The sequence below is a fragment of the Acipenser ruthenus genome, chromosome 46, assembly GCF_902713425.1.
Source record: "Acipenser ruthenus chromosome 46, fAciRut3.2 maternal haplotype, whole genome shotgun sequence".
NCBI classification, from domain to species: domain Eukaryota; kingdom Metazoa; phylum Chordata; class Actinopteri; order Acipenseriformes; family Acipenseridae; genus Acipenser; species Acipenser ruthenus.
In genome coordinates this window covers 2527734-2544184 of record NC_081234.1, presented here as the reverse complement: position 1 = coordinate 2544184, position 16451 = coordinate 2527734, and the positions used below count along the sequence as shown (strand labels likewise).

The 16451-nt window shown below is 38.3% G+C and overlaps 1 protein-coding gene across 2 annotated transcripts in view; it reads right to left on the bottom strand.

Moving 5' to 3' along the window:
- LOC117971406 (putative tRNA (cytidine(32)/guanosine(34)-2'-O)-methyltransferase) overlaps positions 1-16422 on the bottom strand; it is a 42946-nt gene extending 26524 nt beyond the window's left edge. The window contains exons 1-6 of one of the 2 annotated variants that reach the window (XM_059013614.1): positions 16298-16422; positions 4057-4195; positions 3158-3227; positions 2058-2160; positions 1882-1960; positions 1734-1786 (exon numbers count right to left, since the gene is read on the bottom strand). In XM_059013614.1, the coding sequence (XP_058869597.1) occupies positions 1734-1786; positions 1882-1960; positions 2058-2160; positions 3158-3227; positions 4057-4177 (426 nt within the window). In that variant the 5' untranslated portion in view covers positions 4178-4195; positions 16298-16422. Of the gene's footprint in view, positions 1-1733; positions 1787-1881; positions 1961-2057; positions 2161-3157; positions 3228-4056; positions 4196-9190; positions 9317-16297 lie in introns of those variants that run through there. The other variant, XM_059013615.1, reaches the window with a different exon arrangement.
- Between the last annotated feature and the right edge of the window lie 29 nt (positions 16423-16451).

Sequence of the window (16451 nt, the reverse complement as noted above, 5' to 3'; positions counted from 1 at the left end):
TTGTTAGGATTATGTTTAAAAGAAAGAAGCAGATAGCCTTTTCTTTTTTTTTTTAATATCTTTTTTTTAAATTCAATCCCATTTTTTAACCCGGAAAAAGTTAAACACCTGAAAATCCAATTCCCCATTTGTAACAGTTAACATTGATGTGGTACTGCAGTATTGAAACTTGAAAGTTTAACCCTTCAAAATCAAACCCTTTCATACAAAAAGCATCTCAAAGCACCATCAAAATAAACAAAAGAAAGTCAAAATAAACTACATTTGAATAGAGAAATAGAGTAAAAGAAAGCATGATCCAAAATAAAGTTTGGCACAAGTTAAAAATATTTGTAAGTAAAAAGAGTGTACAAATTTTAAAACACAGTTTAAAGTTCATAACTGCTGTAGCACTATATAAATCCTGCGGGCAAAGCCCGAGTTTATCCAAGCATCCCATCCTAACACTAGCCCGTGCAGTATTTCTAAAGCACTGTGTTGCTTGTTGTGAGGGAGCTAATTCTACGTCAGCGAGTTAATACCAGCTTGCGCTGGGGTCACGCTGTTGCTGGTGTTAATGAGCGTGTTTCCCGTAATAACAGGCCGGTTATTACAGGAAATAAACAGGAGGAGCCCATTGAGAACATTTCTCACCAGATATTATAATTAAATATTACATGCAATGCACTGTTAAACCTTTAAGGACCAGGATCGTGTTAACACGATCATACTGAAGTGGGCTTCTAAGACCGCGATCATGTAAACACGATAATAAATGCACTTCGTTTTGATGACTTACAGGGCCATCGTACTTTGCAGTACAGGCAGTAAACATCATTAGATAAGGGAGGCATACAATTTCACTTCCTGAGTGTTTTTTTTTTTTTTTTTCATGTGACACTGAGAGGAGCATTTTGTGCATTTACAGTTTTGGCAGCACAGAGAGACAGCCTGCTTCAGAAAAACCTGTTTAGAGGTAAGAAAGACAAGAAAAATGATCCGAAGTATTTGACAGTTATATTAGAACATTTATTCTGTCTCATGTATTTTAATATACATATGTTTTTACAACATTTATAAATATCAAGAAACGAGTGGATATAAACGGATACTATTTCATGAACTAAATTTATCAGGTATGTTCTTTTTTTGCTTATTACTGATAACAATGGAATGAATAGCTTATTTTATTTGGAGAAAATAAAAATCCATTATTGTATAAAGACCCTGAGAATAAACATGTATTATGTCACTGCAATCACTCGAGTGAAACAATGTCTTGTAATTTGACCAAACATCAATATTTTTTAACAAAACTTTCAGGAAGTATTGTAAAGTCCCTCGGGTCACAGAATAACATGTTTTTATACATGTATCTAAGCAGAATACATAATAAAAAATAGCATTTAAAAAAATAAATATTGTGTTGGGAGGGGGGGGGGGGGGGGGGGGAAGCAAAACATTGATGGTTTCTGAAGTGCTTATAATGTTCCCCAGAGTGTTCTGAAAAAAAGGACACCATTCCCATAATGCCACTGTAGATCTGTAGTGAATTTTTATAGGAGTAAAATACAGGCAAAAAAACACCTGGTCCTGGGGGAGCATCCCACTGAAAAATCCTTGGTCCTGAAAGGGTTAAACAATTTATTTGCCAACTGGATCTGCTGTTTTCATGAACTGAATCACCAATATATATATATTATTTTTTTTTTCTTTTTAAAGATGCAGTGCCGATGAGCGGCTGGAGTACTCACAGCCAGGAGGAGCTGAGCCTGGATGTACTCATCAACATCATGGAGCCCAGTCACTACAGAGACAATGACAGACACACAGTTAGGAACTGTACATAGTCAGGAGGGAAATAGAAATGTAGGTTTGCAGGATTCAGTGCTGTGTACCTACCATCGGGGGCGCCGTCGCAAACCACAAGGTCAGCAGGCTGACCCTCAAAGTGACGGATGATCTCCTGGGCCGTGGAGACCTGTGGGGGTAGCATAAAATAATACACATCAGTTATGAAACCGCTGCTCACTTTACAGTAATATACCAAGCTAAACAATGCAACACCCTGGAGTTACCTTGGTGATGTCTCCCTGGATCTGGGTGACGGCAGGCAGGGGAGCCATGGCCTGGAGGTCCACTGCCACAATCTTTACTTCTGTGCCCTTCCCTTCATCCCCCCTGAGAACAAAATCACCAAAACACCACATCAGGAACATCCTAGCTCTGCAGTCTCAGCTCCCTAGCATGCTGATACTCTATTCTTACCTCACATACTCTCTCCAGCACCTCAATGAGCACTTAAAGAGCAACTTGGTATGAATATGAAATAGCTTACACCGTTATCTTAATTCAGGCTTGGCGGTCCAGTGGTTAAAGAAAGGGGCTTGTTACCAGGAGGTTCCTAGTTCAATCCCTGCTCGGCCACTGACTCGCTGTGTGTGACCCTGAGTAAGTCACTGAACCTCCTTGTGCTCCATCCTTCGGATGAGACGTAAAACCAAGGTCCTATTGGAAGTGACTCTAAGCAGCACTTGTGATTCACAGTTCACCCCTAGTCTGTAAGTCGCTTTGGATAAAAGCGCCTGCTAAATTACTAATTATTATTATTATTATTATTATTATTATTATTATTATTATTATTATTATTATTATTATTATTATTAATGCTGTGTTCTATTTGTTATTTAGAATCACTTAGAATCATCCTGGTGGCATTTTAAAACTCGCAAGCCAAAAGCACACCTGTGGTCTCTCAAACATGTCTTCTGTCTAAGCACAGCTGGTTCACCAGAGGGTAACCAATAATCTCTCCCCCTGCAGCACTTTTTCCCCCCAGTGGTGTTGGTGTTCCAGGTGTTATTTTGTGATGATGTCTATCTTTATGTTGCAGGGGGGACAGGTTAATGACTACACTCTCATACAGACAGCTCTGTTGAGGCCACATGGGAGCCTCAAACTTTAAAAGGACCCCAGGCTGTGATAACTTAAACAGCAAATTATATACAAAGTAAATCTAAACAATAAGCGAAGATAACTGATGTTTCGTACTCCATGCCACAGCACCTTGAAGAACGCCAGCTCAAGAGGACACAGATACGTTCTCCAGCACCTCAAAGACAACTAACACCATTCTCAGCTATACAGCACACTGATGAGCACAAACAGCGGAACTCACTTGAGTTTGCGGCTCAGCACCTGACTCCAGCTCCCTGGAGCAGCACACAGATCTACAGCCCGGCAGACTCCTGCAGTGCAGAAGGGGATAAAAAAAAAAGATAACAATTACACTGCCAAACTGAAACCTGGCTGTTCTATGTTAATGGACCAGATCTGCAGGATAGATGTGGCTTGAATTCTATCTAGTCCATGTGTTATTATAGATGAGTGGCCTTTAAGGTTGATGTTCAAGTAGACCCCTTTTAGACTTAGACTTACTTAATGATTATTTACTTGAAGTATCACACGCATCCCTATAAAAAATGTTATCAGTGCAAACGTGATTGCAGCTAACAAAATAATTCTTACAGGCTATGTAGTTCCAATCATTATACAAGTCTCAAATACCCCCTTTTTAAAAAACGATATATGGTACTAAACTTGGTTGAAGAAATCTCTGTTTGCAAGTCATGCTTTCAATTAGTGTTGTACTTGATTGGTCATTTCATCCCTTTACAGCTTCTTTCCTGTCATTAATCAACCAGCTGCTTCCCCTATTGACGGACATGCTTTCAGCCAGTAACATGCTTTGACCCAGAAGACACATACAGTGAAAACACCCAGGAAGTATAAGTGTAATAGATATCCTCAGTATAGACATAGAAACTGAGTACTACCTAAAGTAGCATGTTTTAAAATAAATACATGCGTGTATGCATGCTATAAACATGTGTTTCTTTCAAACCTGCACATTAGAAACCTACTGAGCTAATGGAAGTGCAAAACAAGAATTATTTTGTGATCAACACTTTAAGGCATACTTTCAACCTTTTTTTTATGCAACATAATAAAGTGGACAAATAACAGGGATGATTAATTGAAAATTTGCTTATGTTTAAAGACACAAAATACTTTCACCTTTGAAGAGCCTGAATTCCTCATCCAGCTGCAGCAGTTTGAAGGCACTTCGTGCTCGCCAGCCCTCCTCCTTGGCAAGCCGGTAGTATATGTCCCGTTTATCCTTCGAGGAGCGCCCCATTGCCTCTCAGTCTGGGGTCTGAAATACAGGATACACACTCATACAGTATCTCACTATGAGAAGCTGACTCAAACACAAGCAATGACAAAAACACACTACACTTGGAACAAATATTCAGCGAAAAAAGGCACTTTACAAAGCGTTTAAAAAAGGACCAAAAACAAAAGTACACAGAAAGAGTACCTGAAACTGCAAACACAAGTCAAAAAGGAAGTTAGAAAGGACGAGAGAGAGATAGAAATCAATATTGCTAAGGGGGCTAAAACCAATTCCAAAAAGTTTTTCCAATATTATAACAGCAAGAGAACATTCAAAGAGGAGGTTAAATGTCTAAGAGACACAAATGGCAACATCACAGATGAAGAAAAAAAAATAGTAAATATATTAAATGATTACTTTTCACAGGTTTTTACAAAGGAGGACACGGACAACATGCCCCACATGTCGACCTGTTCCTATCCAATTTTAAATAACTTTAGCATAACAGAGGCAGAAGTGTTAAAGGGACTAGGAGCTCTTAAAATAAACAAATCCCCTGGGCCAGATGAGATCCTCCCAATAGTACTCAAAGAAATGAAAGAAGTTATTTACAAACCGCTAACCAAGATCATGCAACAGTCTCTTGACACAGGGGGTGTACCGACAGACTTGAAAATAGCAAACGTAATACCGATCCACAAAAAAGGAGAAAAAACTGAACCAGGTAACTACAGACCAATAAGCCCGACTTCTATTATATGTGAACTTATGGAAACTATAATAAGATCCAAAATGGAAAATTACCTATATGGTAACAATATCCTGGGAGACAGCCAGCATGGTTTTAGGAAAGGGAGATCATGTCTAACTAACCTACTTGACTTTTTTGAGGCTGCAACATTGAAAATGGATAATTGCAAAGCATACAACATGGTTTATTTAGATTTCCAGAAAGCTTTTGACAAAGTCCTGCATAAAAGATTAATTCTCAAACTGAACGCAGTAGGGATTCAAGGAAATGCATGCACATGGATTAGGGAGTGGTTAACATGTAGAAAACAGTTTAAGGAGAAACCTCAAAATGTAGCGAGGTAACCAGTGGTATACTGCAGGGATCAGTATTAGGTTCTCTGCTATTCCTAATCTACATTAATGATTTAGAATCTGGTATAGTAAGCAAACTTGTTAAATTTGCAGACGACACAAAAATAGGAGGAGTGGCAAACACTGTTGCAGCAGCAAAGGTCATTCAAACTGATCTAGACAGCATTCAGAACTGGGCAGACACATGGCAAATGACATTTAATAGAGAAAAGTGTAAGGTACTGCACGCAGGCAATAAAAATGTGCATTATAAATATCATACGGGAGATACTGAAATTGAAGAAGGAATCTATGGAAAAGACCCAAGAGTTTATGTTGACTCAGAAATGTCTTCATCTAGACAATGTGGGGAAGCCATAAAAAAGGCTAACAAGGTGCTCGGATATATTGTAAGTGTTGAATTTAAATCAAGGGAAGTAATGTTAAAACTTTACAATGCATTAGTAAGACCTCACCTAGAATATTGTGTTCAGTTCTGGTCACCTTGTTACAAAAAGGATATTGCTGCTCTAGAAAGAGTGCAAAGAAGAGCAACCAGAATTATCCCGGGTTTAAAAGGCATGTCGTATGCAGACAGGCTAAAAGAGTTGAATCTATTCAGTCTTGAACAAAGAAGACTACGCAGCGATCTGATTCAAACATTCAAAATCCTAAAAGGTATAGACAATGTCGACCCAGGGGACTTTTTTGACCTGGAAAAAGAAACAAGGACCAGGGATCACAAATTGAGATTAGATAAAGGGGCATTCAGAACAGAAAATAGGAGGTACTTTTTTTTACACAGAGAATTGTGAGGGTCTGGAACCAACTCCCCAGTAATGTTGTTGAAGCTGACACCCTGTGATCCTTCAAGAAGCTGCTTGATGTGATTCTGGGATCAATAAGCTACTAACAACCAAACGAGCAAGATGGGCTGAATGGCCTCCTCTCGTTTGTAAACTTTCTTATGTTCTAATAATCAATAATTTTATCGCATTGAAAATTTATTATCGATAATCATAATTATCATCCGTGACCCAATGCAACAGAAAGCGGCTCTGCATTGAGCAGTACGTGTCACTTAACTGTCTGCGTGAGGCGTGAAACATGATCGTGTGAGCACTGCGTACATTGGGAAGTTAAGTACTGATTTTAAACAATATGCTTAGGCTTTTAACTTTGGTTTCACTGGAAAAGCATGACTGGTTGTCCAACATAAAAATAAACTTTGTTGTAAAGTAAAAAAAAATTAAAATGCAAGCTCACTCTAAGTATAAATTTGATAAATTATGAGAATTTTAAATATTGTATTTATTGGGCCAATAATCACGATTATCATGATAATTTAATTTACAGACGATAAATCGATAGCTAAAAATGTCATTATAGTCCAACCCTACACTACAAAAACACACACTACACACAGCCCACTACACTACAAAAACACAGAGGCACACACACACACACTACACTACACTACACACAGCCCACTGCAGAAACACATACACTACACACAGCCCACTACACTACAAAAACACAGAGGCACACACACACACACACACACTACACTACACACAGCCCACTGCAGAAACACATACACTACACACAGCCCACTGCAAAGTCCTGACTACTATATACGGCTCTTAGTGCTTTCGTCATATTATTCTGCTGTACATTAACACAATTAACACTTTGTTGTTCTCTGTATGGACACATTACCTCAGAATATTGTAAATGTACAAACATGTATTTTGTTTAAATGAAAAGCAATGTGTTTTTATTTAAAAAGTGTAGTGCTCGATAACGAGGTTACCGTTTAGCTCATGCTGAAAATAGGTCTGGGGAAACTGGGTTAGGACAGGTATTTTAGTTGCCTCGGAGTGAAAGTAATATTAACGATTTTTGAGCAGAAAACCTTTGTTAAATTAATAATCTTGTTATCACGAAGTAGATTTACAATAGTATATTGCGAAGAGGCCTGAATAATAACCAATACGAGTAACAGCAATTTTTTTTTTTAAAGTAATAATAAACTAAATAAAAAATACAGCCTATAGATTAAAGAAGCTTTTTCCCCTCCTTAATTTTCTAAGACTATTGTAAATACTGCCTCCCAGTAATTAAATAACAGTATTCATTTAGCAAATGTTTAACACTTACTTTACATGTTAATTTGTTTTAATTTAGGGGCAGTTTTAAAAACCTATCCTGATTAAAAGTGTCTGCTCCTGCTACTGCTTGCAGCAGCAGGGAGTTTTACATCTGCAAGTAACAGCAGGAGGATCTCCAGTTTATGTAATCTGTGTCCCTACAAGTGAAACTGCCTTTTTTGGTGAATGCAAAAACTGGACTGCTTTCTGATGAAGTATACGGAGAATAAAAAAAAAACTATGGAAGAAAATAAATGCATTTTATAAAGACACTGATGAATGCAAAGCACATTTATGCATAAAGGAATAGAAATAAGTCATCCATTGCAGAGTTTACTTTGAGGTACATTAGATACATTAATTAGAACATAAGAAAGTTTTCAAATGAGAGGAGGCCATTCGGTCCATCTTGCTTGTTTGGCTGTTAGTAGTTTATTGATCCCAGAATCTCATCAAGCTGCTTCTTGAAGGATCCCAGGGTGTCAGCTTCAACAACATTACTGGGGAGTTGGTTCCAGACCCTCACAATTCTCTGTGTAAAAAGTGCCTCCTATTTTCTGTTCTGAATGTCCCTTTATCTAATCTCCATTTGTGACCCCTGGTCCTTGGTTCTTTTTTCAGGTCAAAGAAGTCCCCTGGGTCGACATTGTCTATACCTTTTACAATTTTGAATGCTTGAATCAGATCACCTAGTAGTCTTCTTTGTTCAAGACTGAACAGATTCAATTCTTTGAGCCTGTCTGCATATGAATGCCTTTTAAACCCAGACCTGAACACAGTATAAATGTCATGATATTCTAGATGAGGTCTTATTAATGCATTGTAAAGTTTTAACATTACTTCCCTTGATTTAAATTCAAGACATTTCACTATATATCCGAGCAGCTTGTTGGCCTTTTCTATGATGAAGACATTTCTGAGTCAACATAAACTCCTAGGTCTTTTTCATAGTTCCCGTCTTCAATTTCAGTATAGCCATATGATATTTATAATGCACATTTTTATTGCCTGCGTGCAGTACCTTACACTTTTCTCTATTAAATGTAATTTGCCATGTGTCTGCCCAGTTCTGAATGCTGTCTAGATCATTTTGAATGACTTTTGCTGCTGCAACAGTGTTTGCCACTCCTCCTATTTTTGTGTCGTCTGCAAATTTAACAAGTCTGCTTACTATACCAGAATCTAAATCATTAATGTAGATTAGGAATAGCAGAGGACCTAATACTGATCCCTGTGGTACACCACTGGTTACGTCGCTCCATTTTGAGGTTTCTCAGGTGGGGGACACTGCTGCTGTACCCTTGAGCAAGGTACTTTACCTAGATTGCTCCAGTAAAAACCCAACTGTATAAATGGGAAATTGTATGTAAAAGTAATGTGATATCTTGTAACAATTGTAAGTCGCCCTGGATAAGGGCGTCTGCTAAGAAATAAATAATAATGATTGATGCATGTTTTTATAAAAATACAAAGTTCTTGTGAATCACAAATTATATTAACAAAACTATATTGTAGGAAGGAAAACAGTATTACCACTATTTATACCATTCTGAGATACCTGCGCATTGGACACCTAATTAATGCTGTCCATACTGTCTATTTATTTGAGGAGGGGGTTCTGTAAATTTACTAGACATGCACACACTTGAAGAATCTGAGTGCTGAACAAACAGTATTGACGTGGTATAAGATCAAGAATTGCATAGTTCTTGATCCTCTCAATGGCTCTTTCTACATGAATATGAGCACGGGCAATGCGAGTTGTGGCCACACACTGATCCTGAATAAACTGGGGGTTTACCAGAAAGAGGGGTAGGTTCAGGCGAACGCCAGCAGGCATCATATCTTGTACGAAGAATCCCTTATCAGCCAGCACAAGATCACCCGGGTGTAGTTCAGTCAGGACTTTGCAGTGGCTATTTCTTTATCTGAACAAGAACCAAGGTACAAGTCACTAACATGTGTGATCACTCCATTGGGGGCCACACCAACCAAGCCTTAAAATGTATTGCACTGTTTATAGTGGCTAAATGTCCCTTTCTGGTGAGACATAGTAGATCTGAATTTTGGTACGGTCAGATGCAATTCTGCATCCTGTAACGCTAGAAAAGCAGGCAGGTAAGGATCCTTTGTTTTTGAGTTTTGAGGGAATAACCTCATTTTGCATGCCTTCATACATTATTTCATGGAGGACAGACAAAACCATGTCACAGTGATGTTGGTTACAGTAGCCTTAGACACATGAAAGCATGTTGAAAGATGGCTGAAGTCCTTGCGGAATTTCATAAAACACATTGAGCTGGTCTTCAGGTGTGACACACTCAACCTTCCACCCTTCATAAATGATTTTGAAACATAAACATAGACCGATTAAGATGTCAAAGGTCTCAGTATTTGGCAGTCCAGTGTAGTGGTTTACCAACATATCATTGTACCTGATGCTGGCAAATGTAAAATGCTTACTTTTGTAGCTTAACTGATCCTCAAGTTTCTTTACCTTATCTTAGCTGTGAAATCTCAAAATGACAAAATGAGGTTATCAATCTCTAAAGACTTCATCTTTGGGTTCAGTGAGGGTGTACTTTGTGTTTAAGTACTTGCAACTGGAGTGGTGCTGTCTGGGGTGACAGACCAGTTGCTTGCTGGGACTAGATTCATCTACTGTGTTCTGACCTGATTCTCCATTTATTCTGTCCTGGCTTGCACCACCTATCTTTCTTTTTGCACTATTGTAAAAAACAAACAAAAAAATACATTTAAAAAGTAGAAAAAATGTATTTCACATATTAACATATAAGAACTGAAGAAATGTTGTGCAGTAGTCAATTGATTATCTGTATTTTCCAACAGTAATTGTGATTATTTAATAATTTTATTTAAATTGGTTTAATCCAAATTTGTATTACACAAACTATGTTATTTAACCAACAAAGAACAAAGCATATGAGCAAAGTAAACGCAGTATCATTCATATTATTATTATTCATTAATTGCATTAAATGTGCTGCTTTAAAATTAAGTAAATGACTACTTTCTCTTCTCAGGACTCTCAAACTGGAAAACCTTGTCCTTGTTGCGTTCAGAGATAGTTGGCTCATTCTCTTTCCTTCCATCCTTTTAGTGACAACTACATAACTTGGACCATTTCGTCAACACCTTTCCATTTTGCCTCCTAGAATATAAATAATGTAGTTTTATAGTTGTATTGTTGTCCTGTAGTGTTCGTCACACAGAACTAAACAATTAGTGAATGTTACAAAATGAGAGCGAGACACCTTGACAGAACCCTGTCGTTTGGTTATCATTTTCTAACAAGGGTGTTTCTGCTTTCAAAAACTACCGTACCAATAATACGACTACTACTAGCTATAGTAATCCAGTAACACAATAATAACAATGAGGATGAGAAAATGACATGTACATACACAAACCGTGTTTATTTTGTATTAAAAATGACATGTACATACACAAACCGTGTTTATTTTGTATTAAAAATGACATGTACATACACAAACCGTGTTTATTTTGTATTAAAAATGACATGTACATACACAAACCGTGTTTATTTTGTATTAGTATTACTCGGACAGTTTTGTACAAACCGATACAAGTGTTCCCACTGCCTCACGAGCTGGGGCTCAGCCACAGGAAACCATAAAAACTAGTTCTCTTTCTGAATGGTGGTTGCAGCCTGCCGAAAAACACTGCACCATGCAGTTTACTAGCTATATTTTGATTTATATTAAAAGACGACCTCTTACTATTCAATTTTACAAATGTATTATAATAACGCACGACTTTTACTACCGACTCGCCTGTTTGTTTGGAAGCACCTAGCAACATTCACCGCGGATGTGACGTCACACTAAAGAAGCGCATTGTCGCTCTGTGGGCGTAATACAGGAATGCACGGTGACAAAATTCATCCATCAAAATAAGACTGTGCTACGTTTATGAGATATCTTCAGAGCCATCAAGAGTACTTAAATTGTTGGTTTGCTTTCACAGATAAAATTTAACAGATTTTGTTTAAGTGGTTCAAAAAACGGTATTGATACATGTCTGTGTCAAAACCGGGTGCCTCCAGCAGACAACCACTTCAACCGTGTTAAAAATACATACAGAAATAAATTACAGTAAGCACCGAAGTAAAGAATATATATATATATATATATATATATATATATATATATATATATATATATATATATATTGTTTACCGTTGTCACTTTACACGTAGCATTTTTTTAAAGCAATATCCATGACATTTTTATCACAGTAAAAATAAACGTACGAATAAATCAGATTTTATTATCAACAACAACAAAAAAAACTATCGGTATTTGTTAAATCTCCAACACGCATTTTCATGTTATAAAATGCATTGTATTACTAGACGAGCAGCTATTATCTAAATAGGAGGTATGACACAGGCCCGGTTTTTGGGATGGAACCGCATAACAGTCTCGCGTTTTGATTGGTCCATGTCTGTCACATGAATATGTCGTCACACGAGTGGAAAAGCGTGCAGGCATTTTTAACATTGTGATCAGATAGAGAGAGTGATCTGCTTTCCACAACCTTACCATTAAAATATAATGTGGTATTACACTGTACTGATATTACAAACTATGAGGAATTACTTTATATAAATTATCATGTTATGCACGAATGTAAGAATTGGCTTTCTGTGGTGGTGTACTTTTTCTTTCAAGTAGCATATATCTATAATCGTTTTTGCGATATATTTTAATATAAAACATACACGCTATTGCAGTTTTGTTACAGAATACATTAGTTTATCTCTAATGTAATCACAGTTTTACATATAGACTGCCCCTGTTTTCATTTACGTCCCAAATTCTGGGCCGCTTTGCTTTTCAGATAATGTCCCAAATTCTGGGCCGCTTTGGTTTTTAGATAACGTCCCAAATTATGGGCCGCTTTGGTTTTTAGATAACGTCCCAAATTATGGGCAGCCTTGGTTTAGATAACATCCCAAATTCTGGGCCGCTTAGCATTTCTGAATTCAGCCCAGTTTTGGGGACTCAGCTGACAGCGAGTTTCTAAGGCATGCATGCACAGTTTACCATAAACTGGATCGTGAATTCATTTGAGAGTAACCCTTAGTACATTAATCAAAGTTCATGTATTTTTTACTCTCCCCAGAAATCTTTTTTTTTTTTTTTTAATGAAAAAAACAAAAATGTAAATGTTAAAAAAAGTATTTCTTATTACATGAAGAAACTACATTGCACTGAAATAGATACATGAAAATTAATTTAAGCAGTCGTTTTCCTTTATTAAAGGCTAATATTAAAACACATTTTTGGGAAGGAACATGGTATTCTGAAAAAAGGACATCTCGTTTTCTTATGTAACGTCCATCAATATATTGTAGTGTTTCAGGTTCTTTTTGGACAGAAATGAGACTGCAACTGTGAGTAGATGAAGGCCGTTTATTTTGACAATAATTAAATAATCACAAAATAAAATCATAAAGTGAGGGAAAGGAGACTGGGAGTCGAAAGTGAAAATAAATGATTGTAGTAATTTTTCTTTTACCCTACCCTTCCCAGTCTTTTCCCCGCCCCTCTTGTGCGCAAAACCTGAACTCCAATTCCCCTCCACACACGTGTACCACCATGCAATCCTGGCACGCACACACCACCATGCAACCCCTGCACGCATACACCCACCATGCAACCCCTGCACGCACACACCACTATGCAACCCCTGCACGCATACACCCACCATACAACCCCTGCACGCATACACCCACCTTAGCAATTCTTTGCAAAATATATTTTCGGGTATTCAGCCCCATTCATGTCTATGGCAGTGTTATAAAACACATTTTCAGGCATATCTCTCGAACCCGAGCACGTAGAACCACCATTCAAAGTGATATAGACTCAGGGGAGCACCCCAAACCACCCCCTAAAAAGGTGTGGTGGTTCACCCAAAAACTCATGTCATGACGAAAAAATTCACTTTGCCAAGCCGTCCTGGCATTTGAACCATAAAAATAGTGACTCCTTGTGCGGGGCCCCATGGGGCCCCAACGCAAAAAAAAAATCAAGTTCCTAACCCCCACAGAACCCGAGATACGCCCTGTCAAAAATGTCCAAAAACTACCCTTTTCGGGGTCATATCTCCATGACCCCGGGGCCTAGAAACCGGGTTGAACTTCCTAGGGTCATGTCTGGGGGCCCTCTTTCACAGGGAGCAACCCGTTTTCAAATGCTACATTTTCAACAAATTTTCACATTTTCAGCATGATGGCATGTCAAGGTTGCATTTCCAATAGCTTTTGAGCTCCAGGTTGGCAAAAAAAGTCTAAACTGGTGTCCTTTCTAGCTGGGGACACGTCACTTGGAGGGATCGACAGGGGCCCCGAGGTGGACCTCCATACCGATTTTCAAGTCTTGGGGACCCCTGGAACCCGAGATACAGCACCCTGAAAAATGTCTATGGGAAATCCCATTATAAAACCCCTTTGGGGCAACGGCCACCATCTGGCGGTGGGGTGGCGTTTGAACCCGTGGCTGATGTCTTTCTTTAGCTAAGACTCTTGTGCATGCAAAGAATGTCCTTCTGAGTTTGTTGGCCCAGGGGTCGTGGAGATACCGGTACGATAAGAGACCACCCCCTTCCCTATGGCAAATCCCATTATAAAAACACCATCGGGGTAAGGCTCAGCTAATGGCGGTCGTGGGTCTTACGAACTCGAAGGAACCCATTTTCTTTAGCTAAGATTGTTGTGCATCTAAAAAGAGTACAGAAGCACCAATTTAAGTCCATTCCAAGTGTTTTGTGATCACAGTATCAGCCTGAGTGTATCGGAGCACAATTTTGCACCAAAAGCGAGGGGAGGCGAAAAAAAGCACTACATACCCATTCTTTAAGATATCACTTTGCACTGCAAATTTGAGGAACGCAACCACTTAGCAACTTGCAAATTGGTACTGCAATTTAAAGGCCTGTAGTGCCTAACTGATTCAAGTGTTTTTGGAATGATTCTTGCAAAGACTGATTTATAAGAAAAAAGAGAGATTGACAAACAGCATTTTGCTTTATATGCAGAAACGGACAACTACAAGAGGGTGTCAAACAAGCTGTGAATGTCCCAGGAGGCTACAGAGTACCTCTGAGTATGAATCCAGATGCTCGCAGTACCTGTTCTTAGATGTTCGAAACCACTGTATCGCTGTATAACTGTATACCCTATAAATATCACTTTTTATTGTGTATTTGAGGAACACAACCAATTACAAACTTCATTTGAATTGCTGTGCTATCAGAATATCAGTATATAACTTTGCTGGGTATTGCAGTGTATGCTGGGTATCAAAAGGTCTTCAAACTTTTACAAAAGGCCGTCAAAGTTACAAAAAAATAGGTGTGCTCCTAACCTAATACTTGTCTTTTTAATTCTGTGCATCCAAATACTTGTAGTTAAAAGTTTTAAGAATTAAGCTTACTGTTTGTTGTTCTGTCCTAAACCAGCAGTTTGTCACCCAGATTTATTAAATAAACGGGGGGTGGGGGGGGGTCATCAGATTATTCTCCATTTTATTGTAACTGAGGTACCGTTCAGTTGAGCGAAAATTGTAAAGGGGTACTCGAGCTGAAACCTCCACATAGAAGGGCTACAGTTTCAAAAAAAGGTTGAAAACCCCTGACCTACAGTATAAATGATCAGGAATAGATAAGGGAAATGCTGACTAATACAATACAATAGGATTTATTTGAAGTTGTTGAAGGGCACTGGTCTCTTAAACCCAGAAGTTCTGATAAACCCCTATGCCTCACTATATATTGATGGACATTACATAAGCAAATGAGATGACCTTTTTTTTTTTTTGGTACACCATGTTCCTAAATGTTTTCTGAGGAGAGTAAAAAATACATTAACTTTGATTCATGTACTCTTAAATGAATTAACGGTCCAGTTTATGGTAAACTGTGCATGCATGACTTAGAAACTCGGCTGTCAGCTAAGCAGAATATCTCAAAAACTGGCCTGAATTCGAAAATGCAGAATTCAGAACGTTATCTGAAAACCAGAGCAGCCCAGAAATTGGGATGTTATCAAAGCAGCCCAGAATTTGGGACGTTATCTAAAAACCAAAGCGGCCCAGAATTTGGGACGTTATCTAAAAACCAAAGCGGCCCAGAATTTGGGACGTTATCTAAAAACCAAAGCGGCCCAGAATTTGGGACGTTATCTGCAAACCAAATCGGCCCAGAATTTGGGACATTATCTGAAAAGTAAAGCGGCCCAGAATTTGCGACGTAAATGAAAACAGGGGCAGTCTATATGTAAAACTGTGATTACATTAGAGATAAACTAATGTATCCTGTAACAAAACTGCAATAGCGTATATGTTTTATATTAAAATATATCGCAAAAACGATTATCGATATATGCTACTTGAAAGAAAAAAGTACACCACCACAGAAAGCCAATTCTTACATTCGTGCATAACATGATAATTTATATAAAGTAATTCCTCATAGTTTGTAATATCAGTACAGTGTAATACCACATTATATTTTAATGGTAAGGTTGTGGAAAGCAGATCACTCTCTCTATCTGATCACAATGTTAAAAATGCCTGCACGCTTTTCCACTCGTGTGACGACATATTCATGTGACAGACATGGACCAATCAAAACGCGAGACTGTTATGCGGTTCCATCCCATAAACCGGGCCTGTGTCATACCTCCTAAATAGAAACCCACACAAAAAGTTCAAACGTGTGTATCACGTCATGTGCTGACTTTACCATGCTGCATATCCGGAAACAACTCAGTACACAATACAGTCAACTATAATACAATTACAGGAAGTGTAACATAGATAATATACAATAAATATGAACGTTGCCAAAATAGACTCACTGCTTGTGTTTCGGGTTCCACGTCACACAGTTGTGAATGTCACCTGCAGATAGATTGTTCCCCCAAGCGCTGACCCACGTGCAGTTCATCACTCATCCCATAAGCCCCGCCCCTCTCTTGACGTTTTCAAGCCCTGCCTGTTCATGCCCGCAAA